Below are 23,865 nucleotides of genomic sequence, written 5' to 3' on the forward strand. Positions count from 1 at the left end.
CTCCACCTGCCCGTTCCCCCTGGGGTTATAGCTGGTAGTCCTGCTCGAGGCGATGCCCTTGTCAAGCAGGTACTGACGCAGCTCGTCACTCATGAAGGACGAACCCCGGTCGCTGTGTACATAGCTGGGGAAACCAAACAGGGTGAAGATACTATGCAGGGCCCTGATGACTGTGTGGGAGGTCATGTCGGGGCACGGGATAGCAAAAGGGAATCGGGAGAACTCGTCGATGACATTTAGGAAGTACACATTCCGGTTAGTCGAGGGAAGTGGCCCTTTGAAATCGATAGCGAGGCGTTCAAAGGGCCGAGAAGCCTTGATCAGGTGGGCCCTGTCTGGTCTGTAGAAGTGCAGTTTGTACTCCGCGCAGATCGGGCAATCCCTGGTGATGGCTTTTACCTCCTCGGTGGAGAAAGGCAGATTACGGGCTTTAATGTAGTGGGCGAGCCGGGTGACCCCCGGGTGGCAGAGGTCATTGTGGATGGCTTTTAAGCGGTCGCTGTGTGTGCTGGCGCACGTTCCGCGGGACAGGGCATCTGGGGGCTCTTTGAGCTTCCCCGGTCAATACATAATATCGTATTTGTAGGTGGAGAGCTCGATCCTCCACCTCAGAATTTTATCATTTTTTATTTTGCCCCTTTGCGAGTTGTCAAACATGAAGGCAACCGATCTTTGGTCGGTGATTAGGGTGAACCTTCTACCTGCGAAGTAGTGCCTCCAGTGATGAATAGCCTCCACAATGCCTTGTGCTTCCTTTTCGACCGAGGAGTGTCGAAGTTCCGAAGAGGAGAGGGTTCGGCAGAAAAATGCAGCTGGTCTCCCTGCCTGATTTAATGTGGCTGCAAGAGCTACCTCTGAGGCATCGTTCTCAACCTGGAAAGGGACAGACTCATCCACCGCACGCATGGCCGCTTTGGCGATGTCCTCCTTGATGCAGTTGAAGGCCTGACGGGCCTCAGCTGACAGGGGAAAAAGTGTGGCCTTAAAGAGTGGGTGGGCTTTGTCCGCATATTGAGGGATCTACTGGGCATAATATGAAAAGAACCCCAGGCACCGTTTGAGGGCCCTGGGACAAGAGGGAGAGGGAATTCTAAGAGGGGGCGCATACGGTTCGGGTCGGGGCCCAGGACTCCGTTTTCCACGACATAGCCGAGGATGGCTAGCCTGGTCGTGCGGAAAACGCATTTCTCCTTGTTGTACTTGAGATTAAGCTTCTGGGCCGTCTGGAGAAATCGATTGAGGTTGGCATCGTGGTCCTGCTGGTCATAGCCGCAGATGGTGACGTTATCCAAGAACGGAAACGTGGCCCGCAGCCCATACTGGTCCACCATTCGGTCCATTGCTCGTTGGAACACCGAGATCCCATTTGTGACGCCAAAAGGAACCCGGAGGAAGTGGAAGAGGCGGTTATCGGCCTCGAACGCCATGAAGTGGCGGTCCTCCGGGCAGATTGGGAGCTGGTGGTATGCAGACTTCAGATCCACCGTGGAGAAAATCTGATACTGGGCTATCTGATTCACCATGTCTGCAATCCTGGGGAGGGGGTACGCGTCGAGGAGCATAAACCGATTAATAGTCTGACTATAGTCCACAACCATGCGGAATTTTTCCCCGGTCTTGACGACCACCACCTGAGCTCTCCAGGGACTGTTACTGGCCTCTATGATCCCCTCACGTAGGAGTCTCCGGACCTCGGTTCGAATGAACACCCTGTCCTGTAGGCTGTACCGCCTGCTGCGAGTGGCTACGGGTTTACAGTCCGGAATGAGATTGGCAAAGAGAGGAGGGGGGGGATTCGCAGCATGGCTAGGCTGCAAATAGTGAGTGGGGGTAGAGGTCCGCCGAAGCTGGGGGTGAGACTCGAGATTGCACTGAAAATCGAGTTCCAGTAAGAGTGGGGCGCAGAGTTCGGGCAGGACGTATAGTTGAAAATTTAGAATTTAGAATTTAGAACAGTACAGCACAGAACAGGCCCTTCGGCCCTCGATGTTGTGCCGAGCAATGATCACCCTACTCAAACTCAAGTATCCACCCTATACCCGTAACCCAACAACTCCCCCTTAACCTTACTTTTTAGGACACTACGGGCAATTTAGCATGGCCAATCCACCTAACCTGCACATCTTTGGACTGTTAGAAATTAGAGTAACTAGCGCCTTGGATCGTTAGAGTCGCGACGGTGCATCCTTGGATGTGGACAGAGTGGGAACCCGAAGCGAGGGAGATAGTTTGCCGTTCAGGAAAAACAGGGAGCGGAGACTTCCGGTGGCTGTGATGAAGTAGGAAGCCACACATTTGGGAGCTCCCGTTTTAAACAGACTTTTCGGCTCTTTTTAGAGCCCAAAACGGAAATTTTTCGACGTCTCCCGGTGGGGGTAGGTGTGCTGAATGACTTTCCCCGCAGTCCATGACTCGAACTCGGAGTGGAAAGGGGGAAAAAGCAGCAGCAGCTCCCCAGAAAAAATGGGGGAAGGGATCCAAGATGGCCACCGGCAGAGCTCCTGAGGAGTGGAAACAGTGGGCCGCGGAGCAACTAGCTGCTCTCCTGCGCTGCTTCACAGACTTCAAGGCTGAGGTACTGAGCTCTCTGCAGGAAACAAACAAAAGGCTGTCAGAGATTCAGACCACCCAGGGTGCTGCCATCAGGGAGTTGCAGACGCAGGCCACTGAACGAGAGGAGGAGGCCGTGGTCCTCGTGAGTAAGGTGGAGGGGCACGAGGCACTCCACAAGAAGTGACAGGAACGCTTCGAGGAGCTTGATCACCGCATGAGGCGGAAAAACCTGCAGATCTTGGGCCTTGCGGAGGGGCTGGAGGGGTCGGACCTGACAACCTACGTGGCTATAATGCTGAACTCGCTAGTGGGGGCCGGGTCTTTCCATCTGCCCTTGGAGCTGGAAGGAGCGCACAGGGTGCTGGCCAGGAGGCCTAAGGACAATGAACCCCCGCGTGCGGTGCTGGTGAGGTTCCACCGGTTCAGTGATCGGGAGTATGTGCTGCACTGGGCCAAGAAGGTGAAGAGCAGCAAGTGGGAGAATGAGGTAGTACGGATCTACCAGGATTGGAGTGCGGAGGTGGCTAAGCGGCGGTCCGGATTTAATCGGACGAAGGAGGTGCTTCACAGGCAAAAGATAAAGTTCGGAATGTTGCAGCCCGCGCGCCTGTGGATAACTTATTCGGACCGGCATTATTATTTCGATTCCCCGGAGGAGGCGTGGGCCTTCGTGCGGATGGAGAAACTGGACTTGAACTAGGGGTTTGGGGTTGCGGGGTCGGTTGTAATATCTTAGCGCTGGATTCTGCTGTTGCTATGTTCTTTTTTTTTATACTTTTCCAATTTTTATATGGGGGGGGGCGGTGTTCCTTATTGTAGTGTCTACTCTGTAACTTTATATTGTGTTAATTTACGTTGTTGTTAAAATGCTGTGTTGTTCATGGAGGTGGGGTGAATGTTTATGATTGTTAATATTATTGTTATTTTTGGTATTTTACTTTATTGTTAAGTAAAATTTGGCGTTATTGTTGTATAAATTCAAAATTTTGCAATAAAAATTATTTCAAAAAAAAAAAGGAAAAACAGGGAGCGAACAGCGTCTTACCAGATCTGGGTGTACGAAGCTCTCGGTGCTCCCGGAGTCGAAAAGGCACGGTGTACTGTACCCGTTGATTTGGACCGTCGTCATAGAGTTGTGGAGATGTTTTGGGCGCGATTGGTCCAGTGTGACTGCGTTGAGTTGCGGGTCGTCGGCGGCTCGTTCGGCTGCGCTGGGCTGGCCCCGCGATGAGTGCCTGCTGAGGTCGCAGTCTTCAATCAAATTTTCTGAGTTTGGAGAGGATGGAGCCCAAGATGGCCGCCCCCGTGGTTCGCACGTGGCGGGCGGCGAGGAAGACGGCGTCCAAGATGGCGGCCCCCATGGATCGCACGTGGCGGGCGGGGGGCGGAGTCGGGTATAGGCCGCAGCGTTGCGGGGCCTGCGGGCCTGCGAGTGCGGAGAGCGGTTGCTTTGTGCCGCGGGAGGGTTAGGGACTGGGGCCTTCCTTGCCAGACACACTCTGGCTTAGTGACCTTTTCGCCCACAGCTGCTGCAGGTCGCGTTGCGGGCCGGGCAGTGCTGCCGCGGGTGCTGGGACTGGCCACAAAAGTGGCAGGCTGGGGCAGCATGGTGGCTGGGCGGCTGCGCGGCGCAGGCCTGGGGCAGTCGCTGGTCGGGGGCCCATGATGGGGTCGCGGAGTCCGCAGGAAACGAGGTGAGGCTACGAAATGAGACCTCCATAGTTGTAGCGAGTTCAACAGTTTCTTCTAAATTTTGAGCCCCTTTCTCCAGCAGTCGCTGGCGCACATAATTCGATCTAAGGCCTGCAAGAAGGACATCGCGGACAGCAAGTTCTCTATGTTCAGCAGCATTTACTGCCTTGTAATTACAGTCCTGGGATAAGGCTTTTAAGTCTCTTAGAAATTCTTCTAGCGATTCTGTGGGGCGCTGGCGGCGAGTAGTAAAAACGTGGCGCGCGTAGACCTCATTGACGGGCCTCACGTACATTTTGTCGAGTAGGGCCAGGGCCTCTGTATATGAGCCAGTACAATTTAACTGAGTAGATATACGATGGCTCATCCTTGCGTCCAGTAGGCTGAGTTTCTGCTCCTCCATCGTTTCTGGAGTGCTTGCTTCAGCCAGGTAGGCCTTAAACATCGGAGCCAATGTGAAAAGATTTCTTTCGCCTCTGCATCCTGTGGGTCAAGTTCCAGTCGATCAGACTTGAGGGCTGATTCCATAGTTGTTCCTTACTGTTTCTTAAGACGATTAAATTGATGAGACCATCAATTCACGCGACACGTGGTTAGAAGTGAACAGTGGTTTTAATCGTCTTACAACAGAGCCTGCCTGTGACGAGATGAACTCTAGATGAACTGGCAGGCAGGCTCCTACTGCCAAGCTTTATACAGCCAGTGGGGGCGGAGGTGTCATGGGCGGAGCCAAGGGTGGAGCCCAGTACAAACTTCCGTACATTCCCAGTACACCTCCCCCTACGGGCAGAGCCACGCAACTGCTCGTATGCCGAGCTTACAGAGGCATGGTACAACATGTGGTTTTTTTTTTGGTTTTTTTAGAGTACCCAATCAATTTTTTCCAATTAAGGGGAAATTTAGCATAGCCAATCCACCTAGCCTGCACATCTCTGGGTTGTGGGGGTGAAACCCACGCAAACACGGGGAGAATGTGCAAACCCACACGGACAGTGACCAAGAGCCGGGATCGAACCTGGGACCCCGGCGCCGTGAGGCAACAGGGCTAACCCACTGTGCCACCGTGCTGCCCCAACATGCGTGATAACAGTGTGAATTATGCTATTATGATTCACCGCATAGGGCACTTGGCCCTTCGAGTCTGCTCCACCATTCAATAAGATCATGACGGATTGGATTCTGACTTCAACCCCACATTCGTGCCTAACCCTAGTAACCTTTTACCCGCTTATGAATCAAAAATATCGAGCTCTGCCTTAAAAAATTCAAAGACTCTGCTTCCACTGCCTTTTGACGAAGAGAGTTCCAGAGACTCATTACCCTCTAATAGAAATCATTTTTTATCACCTATGCTGTAAATGAGTGATCCCACATTTTTAAACAGCGATCCTTAGTTCTAGATTCTCTGACAAGTGGAAACATACCCTCTATATCCACCCTGCCGATATCCCTCAAGATCTTAAAGGTTTTGATCTTTTGATCTTACTCTTCTGAATTCCAATCGATACAAATATAACCTCTCCAACATTTCCTCAACCCGTCCTTCCTGGTATTAGTCCAGTAAATACAAAAGTGCAGAATTCCAGAGGTGCTATGAGATTGTCTGCACTTGATATCAAAGCAACAATTGACTGAATGTAATATCAAGGAACCCAAGTAAAATTGAAGTCAATGGGAATCAGGAATAAACTCTACACTAGTTGGGAGTCTCACTCAGCATAAAGTTGCGGATGTTGGAATCCAATCACCTAAGTCCCAGGACATTGCTGCAAGAATTGATTAATGCAGTTTTTGAGGCCCAACCGTCTTCAGCTGCTTCATTATTGACCTTCACTCTATCATAAGGTCAGAAGTGGGGTTTCTCACAGATGATTGCATCAGTGTTCAGCTCCATTTGTAGCCCCTCAGATAAAGAAGCAGTGTAGGCCAGCATGAAGCAAGATCTGGATAGCATTCACGCTCAGGCAGATAAGCAACAATATGTGCCATATAAGTGGCAGGCAATGACCATCTCCAGAAATAGTCTTTCCACCTCCGCTTGACATTCATGGATCACCATCACCGAGTCCCCCACCATCAACATTTTGGGCGTCACCATTGACCCGAAATTTAATGATGCCAGCTGTGGTGATATGCATCACTGTAGATACACAAGGGGTTAATGTAAATACATGTAGACTAGCTAGACACTAGAGGGAGCACCCGAGATATGACACACAGACACTCAACCAATAGGTCAGTAAGATAGGACACAACCAATGGGCATTCACGATACACACAGAGGTGACACTACCACTGGGGGGCATTATACCAACCCATATATAAAGGACACAACACACATGATCTTCCTCTTTCCAGTGGAGACACTCAGTGAGTACAGACACAGGGTTGATTCAACATCACACCCACCACGTGGATTGTAGCAGACTGGAGGCAAATATGAGTAGGAGAATTATAAATAGTTTAATAAACGTGTTGAAGTTATCTCTACGTCTGAACCTTCCTTTGTCAGAGTGAACATCAAGGAAGCAGCTTATGCTACGCCAAGGGCATAACAAGACACCAGCCATGTAGAAACTGCGACTAGAAAGAGCAGTTCAGAGGTTGGAAATTCTCTGGCAGGTTCACCACCTCCCAACTACCCAAAGCCTGTCTTCCATCCGCAATGCACAAGTCAGAACTGTGCTGGAATAATCTCCACTTGCCTAGATAAGCGCAACACCAGCAACATTCAAGAAGCCCGACACCAGCCAGGGCAAAGTAATCCATTTGATTGGTATCCCATGCATAACCGTAAATATTAATTCTATTATAAGGTCCGAAAAGGAGTCCACACCGAGCCGAACAGGTTGAATAAAAAGTTAAAAAAAGGTTTAATGCAACAGAACAAGAGAACAGAGCAGTTACTCTACTGCAGGGACCACTCACAGTTCATAGCCTTCTGGTTTTATATAGGAGGTAGGAGATGGGACCTCGCCCCTCAGTGAGAGAGTGCATATTCCTCCTTTGGGAATATCAATCCCCCAGTATCAGAAGTGTCCCATGACCTGCTTAAGGTTTCATTCATCTCTCAGGACCTGTTTAACCCCAGGTTATGACACATTCCCTTCGCCATCGACACACAGTGACAGCAATGTACCATATACAAAATGCTTTGCAGCTATTCACCAAGATCCCTTCAACAGCAGCTTCCAAACCCGCAACTTCTACCACCTGGAAGCAGGAGGACAATAGGTGCATGGAACACCACCATCTGCAAGTTCTCCTCCACGTCACATACCATACTGATTTCAAAATACATAGTCGTTCCCCCACCATTGCTGGGTCAAAATCTTGGCACTCTCAACATAATAGCACTGTGGGTGTATCTAAATCACACAGGTTCTGCAGATCAAGAAGACATCTCACTACCACGTTTCCAAGGGCAATTACGGATTGATAATAAATGTTGACCTTGCCATCAATGCCTACATCCCATGAATGAATTTTTAAAAATAATCATGATGGAAATATCGAATGCACCACTTCTGTGTTCATATATCATGTATTCAAAAAATATTTGTTACGTGCATAATCTTTGTGTTTCGCTTTGAATAATATAAACATATGTACACTGCAACTTACTTTTCCTTCAGCCTTTAGGAGATCATTAACACAATCTGATGCCACCTCAGAATCCTGTACCTCTAATGCGAGATGGGCTAATTCCAACAGCAAAGAAAGCCTAGACTCAGTTAGAACAAGTTGAAAAAAGTGTTAGTAATACAGTCTTTAACATATATATTCCAAAATAAAAAATGCATGGCAATCTGTGAAGTAATATTAAAAGCAAGTTTTGAAAATATTGCAACTGTGAGAAAGTATACTGTGGGAACACATCAGCTTTTCAGAATCCAGACTACAAATGTGACAATGTAACAATGTAAGCACAGCCAGTAAGTTTTGTACAAGTGTGGGTGCTGGTATGCAGCGTCAGTCACAAGTCACAATTCAAAACTTGTAAGCCAATAGGGGGCAAGCGCGAGGGGCGGGGGGGGGGGGACGAGTACCAAATCGTGGAGGTATAAAACCCTTGGTGCACGTGGTGCTCGCTCTCTTCTTTGTTCTCTTTTGCCCAACCGGACCTTTTGTTTGTCTTGTTTATATTTGAAACTGTACTAAGTTTTGCAATAAACTCAATTGCATACCACCCCTGGACCGCGTCCCTTATTACAAAATAAGGGATCCTACACAATCTGACCTCCTTTAATAAATCTGAACGCAATGTAGATTTTAAACATGTTTATGGTTGGGCTGTGCAGGGTCTAAAATATTATAACAAAAACAGTGCAAATAATCATGGTAAGCATAACAGTTTATTAACATTGATAATGATGTATTAACATGAAGAAAGATCTCAAGTCAGCCAATAAGAGAATCAACTTTTGACAAATTTCATTAAAAATCGGGTATCTTCACGTTTCTTGTTTTACTTCTCTTGAAATTACGAAAACTTTGTGGCATGGAAGGAAGCCTATGGCCCATGCTAGTCAACAAAGAGCAACCCAGCTTAATTCCACCTTCCTACACTAGGTCCGCAGCCCCACAGTCACAGCGCTGCAAGTAGACATCCGAGTTGTTTTTAAATGCAATAAGAGCTTCTATCTCTCCCATCCTTTCAGGCAATGAGTTCCAAATTACGACCATCCTCTGGGTGAACAATTATTTCCTCATCTCCCCATTAACATCATAGAATTCCTACAGAGAAGAAGGAGGCCATTCAACCATCACGTCTGCACCAACCCATCGAAAGGGTACTTTATCCATGTGCACTCTGCCCTATCTCCATAACCCCACACATCCCTGGACACAAGAGGGCAATTTCTCACCTAACCCACACATCTTTAGACTATGGTTGGAAACCGGAGCACCCGGAGGAAACTCACGCAGACACAGGGAGAAAGTGCAAACACCACACAGACGGTCACCCGAGGCTAGAATTAAAACCGGCTCCCTCATGCTGTGAGGCAGCAGTGCTGCCTTTAAAGCCTCTACAGACAGGGGGGGGGGGGATGTTGGGTATGTTATTGTGGGGTTTTTGCGTTTCAGACCGCTCTGCTATTTAGAGTGTTGATATATTAAAATGTGACAATTATAAATGCCTCAATAAAACATTTTCTAAAAAAGCTCTACCAACTAAGTGCTTTAAGTCTATGCCGTAGTTTTTTTTTTAACCTCCCTGCTAAGGTAAATAGAGGTTATTTACTTGTCCTTATTTGCCCTTTTTGGCACCTCATAATTTAATACACCTCAATTAAGTCACCCTTCAGTCGTCTCTATTCTAATGTATACAAGTGTCCAATCTTTCCGCATCGATAAATTTTCCAATCCTGACAACAGTACTTTCATTGAGCATGTTTATTTTAGAAACTGTTGCCACCAGCATCACTGTTCTTTTCACAATTATTCCCACAAGTCACTCAAAATTAAAACTTTAAAGCCCAAAACTAGAATTTACCAGAATTGGGGAAAAAAAATCAGACATGCATTTTGGAACATTAATATCACTTATAACACTCAAATTTTATTTTGTATCTCTTGATACTTAAGGAAAACAGTTTTATGAAAGACCTCTTTGGCCAAAAATCAGGATTTTGATTTGATTAGGACAAAATTCAGTGAACCAAATATGGGCAAGGGACTGTGATGCATGATGCAGACAGCACACTAACTTCATGTTTTCGAATTTAAATGATTGTATCATGATGCCCAGCACAAATCTGTCTGTTCAGTGGCTGCACGTCTTAGCAGGGACACAAATTTGTGGAAGTGCTACTTGAAGCTGGACTGCACTGCAGAAACCAACCCTGCATCTATTAATGGGGAGGTGCATTTTGCTTGAAGCAGCTACTGGATGTAACTAAAGAAGTGCTTCTTGTTTAGTTGGAGTTGCTTCAATAGCACCCAAAGACTGCCATCTGTAAACACTTTAACTATTAGTTAAGAGAACACTAGATTCTTTCCATGCTGTTTTCTCCAAGATTCTCAGCTCATGAGTCATATGTCACTTCTTTCTATGCCCTCGCAGATTGTTAGTTAATCCTTTATGAGTTTAGACTAACATACTCTATTATAGTACATCTCCCCACAAGTCTGTTCAGACTTCACAGTTCTCTAATCTTCTTAGAAACCCAATGTTCAATCTCCTAGTCATTCTGAACATTTCAGTGTTTTGGAAGTCTCATGTACAGTCTAAATGTAACACATTTTGCTCTCTTAGGTAAATGGGATTTTAAATTCTCTCTCCATGGCCGGGATTCTCCCCTACCTGGCGGGGCAGGGGGTACCGGCGTAGCGGAGTGGCGCCAACCACTCCGGCGTCGGGCATCCCAAAGGTGGGGAATTCTCCGCACCTTTAGGAGCTAGGCCCGCACCGGAGTGGTTGGCGCCACGCCGACTGGCGGCAAAACCGGCGCCAACGGCCTTTGACGCCCGGCGTCGGGCCTGGCCAAAAGGCCTTCGCCGGTTCGCACATGCGCCGGTGCGTAGGCAGCCACTGTCGTCACCACCGGCACATGTGCGGTGGGGGGGGGTCTCTTCCGCCTCCGCCATGGTGGAGGCCGTGGTGGCGGCGGAAGAAAAAGAGTGCCCCCACGGCACTGGCCCGATCGCGGGCTAGGCCACCCTGGGGCACCCCCCCGGGGTCCGATCGCCCCGCGCCCCCCCCCCAGGACCCCGGGGGCCCGCTCGCGCCGCCACTCCCGCCGGCACCAGAGATGCTCCAATTCCCGCCGGCGGGAGAGACCTGTCAGCGGCGGGACTTAAGCCCATCGCGGGCCGGAGAATCGCCGCGGGTGCACGCCGATCGGCGCGGTGTGATTCCCACTCCCACCAATTCCCAGGTGGCAGAGAATTCCGGCCACAGCTGGGGGTGGGATTTACGCCGGCCCCGGGCGATTCCCTGACCCTGCGGGGGTCGGAGAATTCCGCCCCATGTTTCATTCTTCTTGTTCTCTCTTTTCTCTCCTTCCTCCAGGTTCTGAGATTCTCTGACATTAATAAGCATTGCAATATCTTTACAAATCGAAAGCACCTCATTCTAGTCCTCTGGGCGTTGTTGACCATAATTCAAACTAGTAAGTGGTTCTGGATCACCTGCTTCAGTGTCTTCTTTCATTTCTGATGACTGCTACCCCTCTGGTCTCTGATTTTCACTCCATTGGTCAATTGCAATCAAAGCTCTTCAGTTACTTCTCAATCTACACTATTCCATCTGGTTAATGTAAGATTTCAGGTGTGGTGATTTCAATACTCTTTTGCTAAATCTCGATTGATCTCTGACCCAAACCCATTCTCCCTGTCAAAGATCTGATACTGATCTTGCTGTCGGATAACTATCATGGTGTTTCATCTGTTTACTTTCATAAGTCCCTCTATTTTGCGCGCTTTCTCCAAATCCGTGTCTTTGACCTGTCAAAATAATGAATATGGAAGAGTAGGAATCTGTATCCGCAATCTTAGAACATAGAACATAGAACAGTACAGCACAGAACAGGCCCTTCGGCCCTCGATGTTGTGCCGAGCCATGATCACCCTACTCAAACCCACGTATCCACCCTATACCCGTAACCCAACAAATTTCCATAGAATCCCAACAGTGCAGCTGCCAATTCAGCCCATCGAGTCTGCACCGATCCTCTGAAAGAGCACTGTACCTAGGTCCACACAGCCATCCTTCACCGTAACCCACCTAACCTGAACATCTTTGGGCACTAAGGGGCAATTTTGGCAAGGTCAATCCACCTAACCTGCTTATCATTGGACTGTGGGAGGAAACGGGAGTACCCAGAGGAAACCCACGCAGATAAAGGGATAACGTGCAAACTCCACACAGTCACCCAAGGCCAGAATTGAATCTGGATCCCAGGCGGTGTGCGACAGCAGTGCTAACAACGGTACCACCGTGCTGCCCCAATGCTCTTGGGATTACTATTCTATCATTGTTACGACACCCTTGGCTAGTACGCAATTATTTCCAGCATCATTTGAACGAGAGTCACAACACAACTGAAATAAACAATTAATTTTTAGAATATACCCAAATTGGTCTTTGGCCGCCCAATAACTGCAGTCACCAGGTTTGTAAATTTAAACAAATTCATTTTTATTAATGACAATAACTGTAATTAAAAAGGCAACAAATACAATTGGTTAACTATTATATAATTCTTAACCCCTCCCTCCCTTAACTCATCCCACCCTCTACGCACACACAAGACAGTCAGAGGGGGAAGAGGAATGTAAAGGAAAATAATACAAAATGTAAAAGGATGAGTCACTGTTTCAGATGGATTTTTTCCAGTTGAATGTAGACTGTGCAGTCAGTCTGTAATGGTTTTCATTGTAAATTCATCACTCAAGACTTCTCTGCAGATTAAGAAACCAGCAGGCATGAAACATTTATGGAGAACGAGAGAGAGAGAGCAACTCACAGCTCCTTCACTCGGCATCCAGGCATGTTCTGTCTCATTCCTGGGTCTTCTGAAAACCTCCCACCTGACTGAAGCCAATCACGATCTGTTGCTGGATACAATAAGTTTTTTAGTCAATCAATTGGCCAACAGCCAACCAATCAAACCAAATCCCTCTGATCTCTCAGGTGCCAGAGAGATTGAGTTCTTCTGCTAATAATACAGATCTTCATAGCACAATGTACGATTTTGAGTTCCTCACTTCCTCTGCTGAACTTAAAAGGTAAATGTCCATTAAATATCCATGGATCAAAAAATAATAATGACAGAGTGTAAGAAATGGGAAATAAGGGAATCAACAGGAAGGGTCCTTACATCGTATATCAGTAAATAATAGATCCCTGTCAGATGTGCTCTCTGCTCAAAATATAGTTTCAAGATACAAAATTCTCTGATCTGTTACATTCGTTGTCTGATTTTTCAGGCTTCCTGATTTCTCTCAATTTTGTGTAGCTGCTGGTGATGTATGGAGTGACATTACAGCAAACTCCTCCATCACTTCCACAAATTCAATATCACATTTTCCAGGATTCTCTGTTCCAATGCCTGATAATGGTTTTCTGTGCTCTATTGTTTCCTTTGAATATATACCAAGTGGGTATCAAACCTCAGCCATCTTTCAATTCCTGGTGACATCTTGGCAAGCTCTGACAAATTCAATAGTGTGACTATTTTATGTTTTCATCATAATGTGAAGACCTAAGATGCAGTCAGTAAATTACTTGCATGTCCACGTGGCTGCTAATTCCTCCTTTGCAATTACTGCGTATATTTCTCAGTGTCTGTTAATTATGCATAATAGACAGGTGTATTTTTCTGCTGTTTTCAGTCTCTTTGTACCTGAAAAAGTACTGTGCCAAATCCTGTGGAGGATGTTTTTGCTAACTATTATTGTTGACAATTCCAGGTTGTAATGTGCTAATAGCTCAGGTGACATCAATCTCTTCTTGATTTCTATTTCAAATGATTTCTGATGTGCTTCTTCCCAATACGTCTTGGCGTAACAACTGATGTCGCGGCTCATTGAGCTCTGTTCAATTTTTTTTAAAGATTACCACTTGATTCGCCATTTCCATGAACCTTTGTTCCTTGGGGCTGTAAATTCTTTCATGACTTCATTGGATCAATCTTTTTGTCAATGTATCAGCAAATGCAGATATTTTGAGCTTATTAACAACTCCACAATGCAAAAAAACACAGCCGAATACAAAACAATCAACAATACGCGAGAAACATCCACAATACACCAAAAACAGAAACAATGAATCAACAAGAAAACAAAACCACTAGCTTACAAGCCAGCACACACACCCCCACCAGACCCCCCCACACCCCCAGCCCCAAAGGTAGCCCCACATAGACGGAAAGGCACCCAAAACAAGCAACTCAGGCTACCAGATAAGGACACAACGATGAGGGGCACGACGGAAGAGAAAGTGGGAAAACACCCCTCCCACAGTTCAACCAGAAAACACTTCCATTAAACAAAACCACCAGCTTTCAAGACAGCATACAGCCACCTCCACCTATCCCAATGTAGCCCCACATAGGTGAAAAGGCGTCCAAATGAGCAGCACAGACCGCCATGGGGACGACAGAAGAGAGAAAGAAAACACCCCTCCCAAGAGGAGGCACAGTTCAACGTAAAAACAGCTCCATGACACACAAAATCAAGTCAAAATACAGGGTAACCACAAAAAAGCGAAAAAAACAAAACCTAACAAACAATCAAGAAGAAGACAAAGCCACCTACACTCAAGCCAGCGCACGCTCCCCACCGCTCCCCCCACCCCGTCCCTTCTCCAGCAACAGCCTCACATAAGTGGAAAGGCATCCACAAGCAACACAGTGCACCAGAAAGGATAGGTGGAACACGACTGAGGAGAGAGATGGGAGAGAGAAAACTCCCCTCCCCCTCACCAGCACCGAGAGCATCCCTGAACCCTCTCACCAGCACCGGGAGCATCCCTAAACCCTAAGTGCAGAAAAGCATGAGTGGCCGCAACTGGCAAGCACCCAGCCACTTGGCACAAAACAATAAACAACAAGAATACAATAACTAAGCATACCATTACAAACAGTAAGACATCAGTGGAAAAAATTACATAGTCAATCGAGCCACCTCCACCCTTCTTCACACTGAGGATCTACTCCATTTGGTTATATGGCACTACCAACATGCGGAATAGTATAGATTCAGATTAGATTGATCAACTCAAATCTAGGCATCCATGAGGCACTGTGGGACATGCTGTTGTAGAGTTGAGTAAAACTGTCAGCAGCTCATGGTCCAGCATATTTCTCACTCTGCCATTATCATCATGCTTCAAACAAAAGTGTAGGAAGGAGCACTTTTGCCAGGAGCAAAACTAGGCTCACATATAAATGAAGCGTCACCCTGTAAACAACAACACAGATCCATGTGCAAGCTAAAAAACAAAGGTGGCATGGTGCAAATCGAGTTTAGTAGTCCACCAGCCAATGGATCAAATCAAAGATCTGCAGTGCTAAGAACCAGTCATGAATGGTGGCGGACAATTAAGAACTAACTAGGGGAGGAGATTCCAAAAGCATTCCCATCCTTAATTATGGCAGAGCCCAGGACATCGGTATGAAGGACAATGCTGAAGAATTTGCAACAATCTTAAGCCAGAAGAGACAAGTGGATGATCCTCCTGATGCTTGCAGCATCACAAATACTATTCTTCAACAAATTTGATTCACTCCACACGACCTGGAGAATTGGCTAAATGTACTGGATGCAGTAAAGGCTCTGGGCCCTGACAACATCCCAGCCTTATTTCTAAAGCCTTATTTCTCCAAGCTAGCCAGAACCCTCACCAAGCCATTCTGGTACATCTACAACACAGGCATCTATCTGACAATGTGGAAAATTGCCAAGCTATGTCCTATCCAGAAAAAGCAGGAGAACCCCATCCTCCCACTTTCCACCCTAAAACTCTACCCTCATTCATTTGCAAAATTATGAATAGGTGTCATTGTCACTCAATCTCAAAGCAATCTCAGTGAAACCTGGCGTGCGTTCAGGCGTGGTAACGTCCGACCTAGATAGCGTGGCGGATGCAAAGAAAATAAAGCTTCTACTTACCATCGCGGGTCCAAGAGCAGCTGAAATATTCCAGACTTTCAAATACTCAAAGGGGCAAATCAAGAGCGACTTCCAGGCAGTCCTGGACAAATTCCGAAAATTCTGCGAGTAAGATACAAGAAAAAAATGTAAAAGAGGCACCAAAACTCACCACGAGGTGAAGGTAGGCTTTCCATTGCAGAAAACGGCAGTTTTGCTTTGCAGCCATCTTGGAAAAGGAGCCGCACATGCGCAGTTGCGCGAAGAGCGTACAGAACGGGAAGGCTTCTCGCGCATGCGCAATTGCGAAAAAAGCCCCAAGTAAAGGAAGAGCGATCTGTGCATGCGCAATTGCTTCCTACGCTCTACGTCACAAGCTTCGTGACGTCAGAGGCCCTGGACCACGCCAACTTAAAGGGGAGATGTCCCAAAACAAGAAAAAAATAATTTAAAGCCTCCAAACAAGATTCTTTCACCTGGAACGACAGCACAATGCCTGAAATTCGACCAGGGGCTGAAAGTAACCTCCGCAGAATCCTGCAACAAGCAGTTAGCACCGCCCTGGAAGATATGTTTTTTGTAGACAACAATTCAGACAAAGATTTCATTTTGGGAGATGGCTACCCAGTACCAAATCCGAACCGCAACTAGAACTGCTGTACATTGAAGACCCTGACGGTGAGTTCTTCGGATTGGGGAATCTACAGCCCAGCATATATGACATTCCGACTCGTGAGTGCAGGATTATGCTGCGGCCTGACGCCAAGAGACAGTGAGTGGCACAAGCCCACAGAGAGCAGCCTGCTGCCACACAGAGTGGTCCACGCATCGTGAAAAGTCCCCGACTCACAAAGAGAGTGGTCCACACACCACAACGGGTCCCAGCCTCCACACAGAAAGCGATGAAAGACTCCACAGCGAAACAACTGCACGTCTCCACACAGAAAGTGGCCCCAGTGACACAAACCTCCACACCGAGCTCGTGGACAGTCTCCACGATAGAAGCAACGCAAGACTCCAGAGTGCAGTCCTTGCATGAACAAGAAGTGATGACAGCGAGACCAATGCACGATTCCACACAGGGAACGCTGCAAGACTCCACAGAGGGAGTGATACAAGCCTCCACAGTGAGCTCGTGGACAGACTCCAGGATGAAAGGAACGTAAGACTCCAGAGCGCAGTCCTTGCAGGAACAAGACCATGAGGGTCTAGCAACCTCATCTGGGCAACCAGCAGCAGACAATGCAGGTCTGCCACACTCAAGGTGAACAGCAAGGAGACTATGACAGTCTGCCACGCTCAAGTGAACGACAAGAAGACACTGAGGCTCTACCCACTGTATGTGCGACAAGTGATGACTGCATCCCACTTCCCATACAAGATGTGCAACTGACAGAGCTCAGCTAGAATGTACAGAGGCACTTGACATTACAGTGAGACTACTGTGACTCCGGTGACACACATTAATTCAAACCTCATCCGCTCGAGCCTCTCCACAACCAAATGCATTCCTGAACATTTTGACTCCGGACGTGGAGCATCAAGAAACTTCAGCTGACTCAAGTGAACCTGCAATGACTCTAGACAGGAAACATCAAGAAACCAAAGCTGATTCAGGTGAACCAGAAAGGGCTCCAGACGGGGAGCATTGACAAGCCAAAGCTAATTAAAGTAAGCCGTACATGACTCCAGACGGAGAGCGCCGCAAACTCAGTGACGGCATACTCAAGGAAACAGCGGACGCCACCAAGGACGCTGCACGAGTAACTGTGTGAAGGACTCGTATTATCCAGAGTGTGGTCCTTGAGCTCAGCGAACACGACAACAGAACCATCCAACACAATAACACAACCTATGAAAACCACATCAAAGACAGTAACAAGGAGCGTACCAAAGGCAACAACGTCGACAACAAAAACAACACAACCTACAAATCCCACAAAAACATCATCAATGGAACTACGACTGCTACGACATGGTACAACTCTGCAAATGAGGGACACTCAGCTCAGTTACTGTTCAGCTCAGTACAATGACATACCATGGCAGGACGATGCATCTTACCAATTTACGTTTGCTGCACTACCAACAGGCAACCTGGCTTTCAGGACAGATGCCATCAAGAATTGCTACTGTAAGCATCGGAAAAAAAAAGAAAGACTCCAAATCAGTCAATGAAGTGATTTGAACACTTGAACACCTGCTGACCAAACACCAGGACACTGACGGCGTTCACAAGGGAGTGACAATGTCACCATTGACACTTCCATACCAGACTATATAAAGTCATGAACTATTGGACTCATAACTTTTATTTTGTATTGTCTTATCCTCAAAGTCATCACAACTATTATTTGGTCTTGTATACTATTGTATAGTCATCACAATCATCATAACTTGTACATAGCATCACTTATCTACCTGTTTTTGTTCAATTTTCTTTAACACTGTACAGAAAATATGTAACAGGAAAAAGGGGGGATGTGCACCACTGTAAATACACAAGGGGTTCATGTAAATACACGTAGACTAGATAGACACTAGGGGAAGCACCAGAGACATCATGACATTCAACCAATAGGTCAGTAAGATAGGACGTGGCCACACACAGAGGTGACACTACACAAGGCGACTACCCATATAAAAGGACACAGCACACATGGAGTGCGATTCTCCGATGTCGCGCTGCATCGGGAAAGCCGCCGTGAACTCGGTCGAGTTCACGACGCTGGAAGGGCCCTGATCGCGATCGATTCTGGCCCCGGGAATGGGCTAGCATCGGGGCCGCGAGGAACACGGGGGGGGCGTGACGTCGAAAGCGCGTATTCAGCGAGCGACGCCCAAATGACGCCGCTCCGCATCGTAAAAGGGCGCGATCCACGGGAACAAAGGAGGGAGGGAAATGTCGGAGCCACGGAGGGCCGCCCCGAGGTTCCGTTATACGAACCTAGAGACTCTCCTCGATGAGGTGGAGCAGCGCAGGGGCATCCTCTGCCCAAGACGAGGGCATCGCCACCCTTCCAGCGTTGTGAAACGGGCCTGGTGTGAGGTGGGCACGGCAGTCAGTGCTGTAGGGCAGACCCCTCGGTCTGGGGAGCAGTGCCGCAAGAAGCTCCACGACCTCACCAGGGCTGCCAGGGTAAGTGCCACGAGGGTGCCCCCGGGTCACAACCATCCTCCCCTCCATGTCCCTCATCACCGCCCCCCCCCCCCCCGCGGGCACAAGGGGGAGGGGGAGTGGGGGAGGGGCGAGAGTGAGCGGAGGGTGGTTAACAAAGCTGTCACAGACCCACATGAGCGCTGCAACCCCCTGGAGAGATGCCATGGTGTGGCTGCAACTTTCCCCCCAACCTGTGCCAATATCTGAACGCCTTGATGATACCAGCCTAATTGTGATGCTCTATCTATGCCCCCCCCCCCCCACAGGACAAGACTGCTCACAACAGCCGGGAGCGCAACAGAACCGGAGGGGGTCACCCGTTATGCACCCCCTGACAGTGTTCGAGCAGAGGGCACTGGACCTTGCTGGGGGATCTGCCATCCGGGAGGTCGCGCAATGAAGGGTTGGAGGTACAGAACCAAGTGAGACAACCCTGCATGACAACCCCCCCCCCCCCCAGACCATCCTCTGTCCCCTCACAATCTGCCCACTGGACCCCCCCATCCTCTGTCCCCTCACACTCTACCCACTGGAACCCCCATCCTCTGTCCCCTCACACTCTACCCACTGGATCCCCCCATCCTCTGTCCCCTCACACTCTGCCCACTGGACCATCCTACACCCGGCCAAGCGTGTCTAACTAACCCCGTATCATTCTGTTCCCTAGGGCCTGCTGATGAACGTCCAGGGCCGTCTGGTGAGACACACAGGCGACCATCCACGACGACCACTGCACCCAGGGTCGCACGCCAGAGGGTGGCAGGAGGTCAGCCAGGAATGCCATCCTCCAAATCCGGGACTCTCGAGCAGGACGTACAGAGGACGGACAGTGACGACTTTCATGGCTGTGCGTTGCCCGAAGGTCGGGCCGTGAGACAGGACAGGACGCACAGAGGACGGCGACGCAGTCAACGGACTCACCTGACGCTGAACCGTACATGGTCCGCGTGCGCCCTGCCCTGGGACATGACTGGGACCAGGACACTCCTGAATTTCTGACGGACGAGGACCTAGAGCTTGCGGCACTGCTGTCTCCCACACCATCCACCATCCCAGAGACACTCACCTCGGTTGGGCAATTAAGTGATGAGGCTCCTGGGTCACGGTCTGGTGTGCACCACACAGCTGAGCCGGTGCAGTAGGTGGAGGTCGGAGCAGCCGAGGGGCTGGACGGTCAGAGGGCAGCCCAGGCCCAGCATCCAGCTGGCACCCAGACGTTTCCCGGGTTCCTGGATTTACTCGACCCACCTGGACAGCCAATGCATTTTGAAACCCAGGGACACAATGACGGGATGAGGGCCATCTTCCAGCAGCTGCAGACCCAGTTAAAGGAGTCAAACCGAGTCCAGGAGCAGGGAGTGGTGCCGCTCATGGCAGCCACCCAGGCCGACACCACAAGGGTGCCGTCCGCAGTCGAGGCAATGGGTGAAACGGTATCGGCCATGGGTCAGGTTATGCAAGGCGTTCGGCTTCACGTGCACGCGTCATCTATGGCCCTGGAGAGGGCTGCCCTCTCACAGGCAGCGATGCGCCAGAGCCAACATGACATTGCCGGCGCGCTACGGGCCCTGGCCGAGTCTCATCAGGCCATGGCCCAGTCGCAGCACGCCAGGGCAAAGTTCCAGCAGGCCATGGCACAGTCCCAGCAGTCAGTCGCGGAGAGCATCGACCACCTGACGCACGTGCTGGATGGCGTCGCGCACTCACAGGTTGAGGTCGCACAGTCCCTGGCGGGAATGTCTCTGGACTCCGTCTTTGCAAACGTTTGGACTCTGGTCGATACCGTTGCAGGCCTCCAGGACTGGCATCGCCAGGTGTCGGTGGGGCGACGGGCCATCACCCCGCTCGCACCTCCGTCCCACAGCGAGGACGTGGTTCCGGTGCCCGTCCCATTAACTCCATCACGGGACGTCCCTGAACGCTCGGCCTCCCCCCGTCCCATCCCTGGTGCATCGGGTGGGCAGCGGGCAGACCAGGGTGGCACCACGTCATCCGAAACGCCCACGGAGCAGCCTGGCCCATCATGGCCGGGTCGCCCCAGGAAACGAGTGCCGACGGGGAGACATGTTGCGGGGCGTGATTCTCAACAGTCCGCCTCCACTCCTGCTGTACCACCTGGGGATTCACAGACATAGAACATAGAACAGTACAGCACAGAACAGGCCCTTCGGCCCTCGATGTTGTGCCGAACAATGATCACCCCACTTAAACCCACATGCCCGTAACCCAACAATCCCCCCATTAACCTTACACTACGGGCAATTTAGCATGGCCAATCCACCTAACCCGCACATCTTTGGACTGTGGGAGGAAACCGGAGCACCCGGAGGAAACCCACGCGCACACGGGGAGGACGTGCAGACTCCACACAGACAGTGACCCAGCCGGGAATCGAACCTGGGACCCTGGAGCTGTGAAGCATTGATGCTAACCACCATGCTACCGTGAGGCCCCAATGCTACCGTAGTGGTAGGGCCCGTAAAGCAATGAAGAGGGACACAGAGTAAGTTGGCAAGGGTGAAGGGCACAGTTTAGTTGTAGGGGCTAGGGCATCTGTACATAATTATCACCATTAAACTCACTGTTGCACCTAACTTGTAAGACTGTGTGATTTGTCTGTTGCCCCGGGGATCGTGATGGTGACCGAGTGTCGCTGGGGTTGACGAACGGTGAAACGTCGGTGCCGGGTGTGCAATCCCCCCCCCCCCCAGTCGGACACCGTAGTCCTCGGCACTCCGACGCCAGCTACCCCACGCGGGCACGTGGTGGAGTGTCCCTGATGAACTCAGTGACCATCGAGATGGATGGTTCAGCTATTGCCATGAGTCAGACTTTGTCTAACGATTCTGAGCTCACAGCTCATCGCAGATAGGGCTGTCATCATTCAACATGGCACTGATCACACCCGCTGACACAGCCATCAATGTCGTGCCATACCGTTTTGCCGCAGTGGTAAGGGTGATCTTGAAGTGGACCAACGTACGCGGATCGGGGGTGCGGGGGGAGGGGGGTGGTGGCGGGAGTGGTGTGCTGTCCGTCTGCATGACTGGCGATGCAGGTGGTAGTGGTAGTGTTCAGCAATGCCTTCGCACGCGATGTGTGAATCTTGCAGCCACCAACGTGTCGCGTGCCCGCTGTCCTCACCAGTGCCGTCGTGCAGCCTCCTGGACATTACCAGCACCCGGGTCATGTCTGTGTGCTGCGCCCGACGCACCACCAACCTCCTCCACCTCCTCCTTTTCCTCCTCCACCTCCTCCGGGTTGGCACCACTGCCAGTGGCTTCTCCCTCCGACTCCTCCATCTCCCCTCTGCATTGCGATGTTGTGCAGCGCACAGCATACCACAACAATGCGAGCGATGCAGTACAATGCGAGCTGGTACTGCAGGACCCCTCTGGAGCGGTCCAGGCATCTGAATCTCAATTTCAGCAGACCAAAGCAGTGATCCACCACACCCCTAGTTGCTGCATGGGCCTCATTGTAAAGGGTCTCCGCGTTGGTCTGAGGCCTCCGTCTGGGCGTCATCAGCCAAGATCTCAGTGGATAACCCCTGTCGCCCAGCAACCAGCCCCTCAGCCGGGGTAGCCGTCCCTCAAACATAGCAGGGATGAACGACTGCGCAAGAATGTACGCATAATGCACACTCTGAGGGAACTTTGCACACACGTGCATGATCTTCCTGTGGGGGTCGCATACCACCTGGATGTTCATGGAGTATGTCCCCTTCCTGTTAGTGAACACTTCCCTGTTGCCTGCAGGCGGGAGCATGGGGACATGAACACCATCAATCACTCCCTGGACCATCGGTATCCCGGCCACGTTGGCAAATCCACGGGCTCGTGCTTCTTGATTTGCTCGGTCCTCGGGAAAGGCTATCTAGCGGTCCACGATGGTGAACAGGGAATTGGTCATGTCCCGGATGCACCTTTGGACCGATGCCTGCGATATCCCAAATAGGTCCCCACTCGGAGACTGGAAGGAACCGGTAGCATAGAAGTTAAGTGCCACCGTCACCTTGACGGCATCGTGTCGCGTGTCCTCCTCCCGTTCCACGTGGGGCGAGGTGCGCCACGAGGTGGCAGATATGTACGACCGTCTCTCTGCTGAACCAGAGTCTCCTCCTGCAGGTGATGTCTGGCAGGGTCTCAAAAGAGATCCGGGCACGGTACACCATAGGCCTCGATTGTCGCCTCTGGCGCCCTGGCTCCACCATCAGTGTCTCCTCCTCCTCCTCCCCCCAATGCTGCTCGACATCAGTGCTCGCATCCTGTGCTGCCCTCAGCGTTTGGGGGTCAATGTTCCCCTCGGCAACCCCCTGAACATACCGGCCATGAGTGCCTGCGATCTGTATGGCGACGACGGGTCACTCGGCAGCCATTCCCAGCTGCTGCTGCAGCTGCCCCTGCATCCACTGTGGGATGTCACTGTGGACGCTGCTAGATATCCAACTGCAGTGCAGCGGCCCCAACTACTGCGCTGAACATCCCCATTCGTTTTGAATACATTGATGTGCCATCAATTGCACGAGAGACGAGTTGCTTTACAAAAGTTAGGCTTTAATAAACTAGAGAACTTAGCCCTGCGGTTGTCTACAATAAAATAGACGACCGCCGGGCGTTTGACTATTTATACCTCGGCAAGGAGGCGTGGTTAACTCAGCCTCTCGACCAATCGGTGGGGGGGGGGGAGTCTCGCGAGGCGGTTAGGAGGGGACCGGGAGGGCACGGAGATGCGAGAGAGGCGCGCAGGTCGGGCGCCGTGGCTAGGGGGGGAGGGGGTGGGGGGGGGGGGAAGAGTGACGCGGCGACCAGGAGGGGCCGGAGGAGAAGAGAGAGGGCGCACAGGCCGGGCGCAGGGGCCCG

The 23,865-nt window shown here is 50.2% G+C and overlaps 1 protein-coding gene across 4 annotated transcripts in view; it reads right to left on the reverse strand.

Moving 5' to 3' along the window:
* LOC119950709 (cilia- and flagella-associated protein 46) overlaps positions 1–23,865 on the reverse strand; it is a 365,535-nt gene that overhangs the window by 293,075 nt on the left and 48,595 nt on the right. For all 4 annotated transcript variants that reach the window (XM_038773375.1, XM_038773376.1, XM_038773374.1 and 1 more), the window contains one exon: positions 7,870–7,969. In XM_038773375.1, the coding sequence (XP_038629303.1) occupies positions 7,870–7,969 (100 nt within the window). The remainder of the gene's footprint in view (positions 1–7,869; positions 7,970–23,865) is intronic.

Source organism: Scyliorhinus canicula, chromosome 16, assembly GCF_902713615.1.
Source record: "Scyliorhinus canicula chromosome 16, sScyCan1.1, whole genome shotgun sequence".
Taxonomy (NCBI): domain Eukaryota; kingdom Metazoa; phylum Chordata; class Chondrichthyes; order Carcharhiniformes; family Scyliorhinidae; genus Scyliorhinus; species Scyliorhinus canicula.